Source organism: Hoplias malabaricus, chromosome 12 (assembly GCF_029633855.1).
Source record: "Hoplias malabaricus isolate fHopMal1 chromosome 12, fHopMal1.hap1, whole genome shotgun sequence".
In the NCBI taxonomy this organism is placed as follows: domain Eukaryota; kingdom Metazoa; phylum Chordata; class Actinopteri; order Characiformes; family Erythrinidae; genus Hoplias; species Hoplias malabaricus.
This window is the reverse complement of record NC_089811.1, coordinates 23,603,748-23,610,217: the sequence shown is the minus strand read 5'-3', so window position 1 is coordinate 23,610,217 and position 6,470 is coordinate 23,603,748. Positions and strand designations below refer to the sequence as shown.

General features: G+C 38.1%; 1 protein-coding gene across 1 annotated transcript; it reads left to right on the top strand.

Annotated features, from left to right (window-relative positions):
* Positions 1 to 902: 902 nt before the first annotated feature.
* si:ch211-184m13.4 (uncharacterized protein LOC798560 homolog) lies at positions 903 to 4,251 on the top strand. Its single transcript, XM_066641254.1, has 2 exons — positions 903 to 946; positions 1,232 to 4,251. Exon 2 carries the CDS (start codon positions 1,236 to 1,238, stop codon positions 2,262 to 2,264), a length of 1,029 nt encoding a protein of 342 aa, XP_066497351.1. The 5' UTR covers positions 903 to 946; positions 1,232 to 1,235; the 3' UTR covers positions 2,265 to 4,251.
* The last annotated feature ends 2,219 nt before the right edge of the window (positions 4,252 to 6,470 follow it).

The window sequence follows — 6,470 nt, the reverse complement described above, 5'->3', positions numbered from 1 at the left end:
TTGTGGTACAGATAAAATAGGTGACATTAAAAAAATAACATTCTTGTGTTTTAAACAAATAAATTGAATGGGCATGTGACAGTATGAAGTATTGCTATCAGGCATATTTTAAATGTCAGTTAGAATTGTGTAAGTGCTGTTTCTGGAAGATTTCTGCACTGTGAACTGTGGGCTGGCTGTGCTGAGAAACACTGCAAACCACAGATATTATCAGTGTCGTAATTGCCCCTTAGCAATCTGCCAAAATTGAGTAATTTTCCCCAGAATCACATAAAGGTAGAGTTCTTTTTTTTGTCCTCTCTTCAGTGCTCTTCAGGTTTACCCAGTTTTACCACTGTTATATTTAAGTTACATACAAATTGTGAAGTGTAGTGCAATCTGTTAGATAATCTATGTGGTAAGCCCTTCATCATGCCTTGTTTTTTTTTTTGGAAGTTAGCACCTTTACCTCAACATCCTTAGTCTAAGTGGGTCAGGTATACAATGCCTGTGCATCGACATATATTGAATTGATATTTTCATAAAATGTACAACACTGAGAAGTATATTTGTACAGGTGTCAATGAGTTCACAGTGTATACTATATAAGCTCAGTGGGTATAGTCAGATATCACTTTGAAAATCACATCTCTGACATTTACTTGGGCTTCCCCCTAAATGACTAAAGGTAATCCAACTAAGTGATAATCAAAGCAGTACTGACTATGGTATGCCAGTAGTTTGTCAGAAGTCATTTATGCAATGTACAATCTGAGCAAAAAAATCTGTAGTAAAAAGGCCAAAGGTAAACAGTCAGGCACTGTTCACAAAGCAGGGATGGGCTTCTGCCAGTGTCACAAAACAAAGGCTCACACCAGCTTATCTCTAACTCACTTCACATATCACCTTCACAAGGCTGAGCATCTGCTGATGTGTAGTTGGATCCACCTACCCCACTGATCTATTTGTAAGTCATTTGAAAGCAGATGTGCTTTTTCTTTTAAAATTATCATAATATATATATATATATATATATATATATATATATATATATATATATATATCATAATAATATATAATATATAATCATAGCATCTCTAAATTTTGTGAATGAAAGATTCCAATATTGTATGTTTTGCTGCATTGGACGTTAGATCTTGCCTTGGGATTTTGTGCAATTCTATTGTGGTAAGTTTATTTTGCTTTTTTATTACTATAATTAATTTTATTGTTTTTATTTTTCTTTCCCCAGGACAATGGCCACTCAAGTCTTTTGGGTTTCTTCTACTGTAACACCTAATAAAACCTCCAGCCAAACTTGCAATGTTTTCATATACAAAGAGGTAGCACAGGTCTTCTTCCCAATATTCTACATTGTTGTATTCATTATAAGTGTGTCAGGTAACAGCCTGGTTCTGTACATCACCTGCCAGAAGAAGCAGAAGTTCAACTCCACATCCCTGTACCTTATCAACTTGGCTATCTCAGACACCCTCTTCACTCTTGCTCTGCCCGGTAGGATCACCTATTACATCCGAGGCTTCGACTGGCCTTTCGGAGACATTCTCTGCAGAATAACTGCCACTGTCTTATATTCCAACACATATGCAAGTATAGCTTTCATGACCTGCATCAGCGTAGACCGCTACCTGGCCATGGTGCACCCACAACGGTGCCTGAGGCTCAGGAACGTCAAAATGGTGCGAGGCATCTGTATCCTGGTCTGGGTAATCGTCTTTCTGGAGACAGCTCCTTTGCTCTTCAAAAGAATGGTGAAAAGTTTGGAAAATCAACACACTTGCATGGAATACTCCAGTTTGGATGAATCTCAAACAGTACCATATATAATTCTGTTCGCCTGCATCATTGGGTTCTGTTTTCCTCTGGGACTCATTCTGGGCTGTTACAGCCAGATCAACTCCAAACTTTCCAGGATGGCCAAAGACAACACAATGATTGGCAAGTCTGGAAAGAGCCAAAGGGCCAAGAATGTGATTCTCCTGATCCTGCTCAGCTTTGTCTTGTGCTTTGCCCCCTACCACATCAACATTATTCAGTTTGTCGTGCGCAGGCTTCTCCACAGTCCTTCCTGTGAGGAGCAGAAGGTCTTCAAGATGTCCCTGCAGGTCACTCTCTCCATGATGAACCTCAACTGCTGCCTAGATCCAGTTATCTACTTTTTTGCCATTAAGACATACAAGCAGAGAGTGGTGAGCCTTTTTAAGGGTTACATGACATCATTTTCCTCCAAGAGTATGCAGGAGCACAGCAGCAGCAACACCTGAAAAGCAGTGATTTGTGATTCATGGGAACACTGATGCGTTTATGAAATCCAGCAACTAGTTTTGATTGGACTGTGGAAAATTAAGACTGAAGAATGATTAATTCCTATTTTTCATTTTATCTGTTAAAGCAATATAATGTTGGATATAGCTTGGGTTACAAGATCACATTGAGACTTTGTTGACAATCTCAATTTAACAAGCTGAGAGTGGAAAAGTATGGGTTAAAAGTAAGTTTATTTTGTCTTATGTAATTTTGCTAAACTGACATCACAGAACTGAAAATTAATTTTGTTTTTACAAGCTTGTATTTTTACTTTCTGCATACATGAGTGCATTTTATGCTTTGCTTATCAGCAGTCTGGTTACTGAAAGAAATTTTCCAACACATATCCTTCACTTCCCTGTGACTCTGTTTACACATTAATCTTTTAATTAACAGTTAGGGTTCCAAAGATGTGATCTATGATTAGTGTCCTTCTCACTGCGTGGTTCATGAGTAGAGCATTTAATGAATTGGGTAAAGTAAAGCATGCAGGCTGCAGGTCATAGTAACCTCTTTTTAACTCAAAAACAAAGGCATTTGGTCATCAAACATTCATTAATTGTTAGTTAGGAAAATTAAAGTACATTTTTTATAAATATAAAGATATTTTAATCTATTTTAATATACTCCAATCATTATGAACAAATAGGTTCAGAGTACTTTGTTGTGAAATTGTACAGTACAAATTATTCACAGTAGTGCTGAAAGGAACCAAACAGAATTTTATAGCATTTAAAGGTACACAAAAGGCACTGAAAGCAAAATAAGACATTTTTCCCCACACAATTATCAGTATTTTACAGTATTCAACATTGCATATACACAAGTTAAATTCTAACTTCATTTATATTTATATATTTATATACATGATATAGATTATATTTGTGAACACCTTCCTGAAATCATCAAAATACACTGCATTGTATTACACATATGTCTGGAAGTTGGTAGTAACTTCCCTATAAAAGGCAGGATGTTTTCCCTTAAAAGAAACAGGGCATTAATAGGGAGTTTGTCCCCTTTGCAGAAGAAATGTATTCCACCCTTCTGGGAAATTTTAGACTAGATGTTGTACCGCTGCTAAGAGGCTCTGACTGCACTCAACAACAACAACAACATTAGTGAGGTCAGATACTGTTGTTGAATGATTACTTCTGGAATTTCTGGATCACAAACACCACTCCAATTCATCCCAAAGATGCTGGATGGTGCTTCACTTCTCCACTGCCCAGTGCTTGATACTGAACATGATGACCTCGGGCTCACATCAAGCATCTGATTTAATTTCATGCTTTTCTATGGAGATTATAATGTCAATTTAATGAATGTCTAAAATATAACGGGTGTCTATAGAATTTGGTCACACACTCTACTTCACTACGTAAGTAAACGAAAACCTACTACTGTTTTCACAACAGCCACATGAAAAAAACTTTCAATGTCGTATCCCGCAAAATGCAAGGGCAAAATTTTTGCTGCCTGCAAATACCGTACCACATCATGAGACATGCCCACACATCAAGACCAAATACATACCAATTGTCTGAAGCTGTCTAGGGAAATTGACTCAAGTTGAGAAACCAGAGGTGCTGTAAATCCTTGGAAATATTATTATGTAATCTGTATGTCAAGCAGATATGTTGTAATATGTTTATGGTCTGTTTTTTTTTTATTGTAATTTTCCTTCATACATTTAAGAGAGATTTGTAAATCATGCCTAGGTTTGAAGATAAGCTTTTTTGTGTAAAATGTATGGAATAAATAAATAGATCACAGGAAAGTAATTCAGTGTTACCAATGACCTGCATCTACTTTAAAAGGACTGTTGGCAGTTTTCATAGGTTCTCAGTTCTATGCTTATGTTCCTGCTTGTGTAAATGTTTAAATGTACTTTTATTACAATATTAATAAAATAATAAACCTAACTTACGGGTCAAACAGCAAACTTTTTTTTAACTCCCCACACCATCAGGAACATTTTGTACAGAAACTATGCTTTGAACTAGAGATCACATTACCAAAATATAAAGCTTGATGTGTATTATGGACAAGGACATTAATAAAAGTATCACTGAAGTAAAAGAGAGAATGAAAATGATTTAAATAACACCTTCCACTATTTAAGTGTCTGTTCATGAAAGAAACTTCCTCTAACAGTAGTAGACTGCAAAGTTATTTTGTGTTACAAAAAGATATTTTTCCTGATCTTTGTGACAGCAAGTTGTACTGTGAAAACAGTATCAAGATACCATCAGCTAAACAGTGGTAGCATTTCAAATGAGTCATCTCTAAGAATGTGTCACATTATGTAAACTCCTTCTTTTAGATAGTAAATCCTTCTTTATAGACAACTAATAAATGTCAGTGGAAAGTAAAAAGGAATTTGCATATCAACCCATTCTGATGTGATTATCACATTCTACATCTTTTCTGAGAAGTCTTGGCCTTAAGCCTTTGTAGTTTAGATATGCAAAACATAAGAGGGCAACGGTAAGTATTACTACGAATCTGTTGAATTCTTTGCCACATACCCTGAAGTCATCAAGGAGAGCAGGGAGCAGGCGCGTGCCTCTTTTTTTTTGAATGTGTAGGTGTTAAATCTACATGCTGGAGCGTGCTAGTGTTAGATCTACTCACAGGAGCGAGCTAGCTTCTCTTTCCTGCCCTATTTAGTTTCAGCTGAACCTACAGGATGGCATCAACCACAAACATACAGCTTCACTTCTTTTATAGCTACTGCAGGTGGTCTGTCATATACTACATATATCCACAATGCTATATATAGATGTGCAGTTTTAGTATATGTATGTCAATGTCTAAAAACAGACTGCGGGTTGAATTTGGATGATTCCAGATCTAAAAGCTTTTTTTTTTCTAAAACAAAAACAAAACAAAATGATAGAATATGTATACCAATCAACCATAACAATATGACCACCTCCATCAACTGTGCTCCATCTGTGGCTCTGCATACTTTGTTTGCCCCCTTTCACCCTGTTCTTTAATGGTCAGAATCCCAGATGAGCACCACAGAGCAGGTATGATTTGGGTGGTAGACCATTCTCTGCACTGCAGTGACACCGACATGGTGGGGCTGTGTTAGTGTGTGTTGTGGACCCTGTTTCCACTCACTGTCCACTCTGTTAGATACACCTTCCTCCTTGGTCCACCTTGCAGATATAAAGTCAGAGACAGTAGCTCATCTGTTGCCACACAGTTTGTGTTGGTCTACATCTAGTCCTTCATCAGGGGACACAAGACAATGTTGGCTGGATATTTTTTTGTTGGTGGACTATTCTCAGTTCAGCAGTGACATTGAGAGGTTAAAAATCTCCAGCAGTGTCTGATTTCACTTTTATTAGCACACCTTATTTATTTATTTATATTTAGACGTATATAAGGGCGGCACGGTGGCGCAGCAGGTAGTGTCGCAGTCACACAGCTCCAGGGGCCTGGAGGTTGTGGGTTCGATTCCAGCTCCGGGTGACTGTCTGTGAGGAGTTGGTGTGTTCTCCCCGTGTCTGCGTGGGTTTCCTCCGGGTGCTCCGGTTTCCTCCCACAGTCCAAAAACACACGTTGCAGGTGGATTGGCAACTCAAAAAAAGTGTCCGTAGGTGTGAGTGAGCCCGGACACTAGGGCTTCACCTAGTATAGAGAGCCAATGCATATCTAGGCACACACAAATTCACTCACACACATATAGCCATTCATTCACATAAACACTCATTCACTTACACACCAGGACGGTTATTACAGAAGCCAGTTCACCTAACCTCAATGTTTCTGGACTGTGGAAACCAGAGACCCTAGAGGAAACCCACACAGACACAGGGAGAACATGGAAACTCCACCCAGATAGGACTTGAACTCAAGATCCCAGTGCTGGGAGGCGAACGTGTTAACCATCAAGCCACCATGCCACCCAAAACAACTAACACACCCGAAAAACCTAAAACACACACCGACCACATCAGTGTCACTCCAGCATATTTTTAGATAAGAATATTTTAAGTCCCCCCAACTGGGGCACCACTTTTTATGGTATGATTAACATTTCAGCCCTCAGACCACATTGCATGAGAAACCATCATGCTACTGTGAAAAATATAGCAACTTGGGCTAATGAATTTAGTGGAAAATCTATTTTCACTTTAAACTGATTT

What these genes read in the sequence shown, in the direction of transcription:
- si:ch211-184m13.4 (XM_066641254.1), top strand. Translation starts at nt 1,236, where the DNA reads ATGGCCACTCAAGTCTTTTGGGTTTCTTCTACTGTAACACCTAATAAA.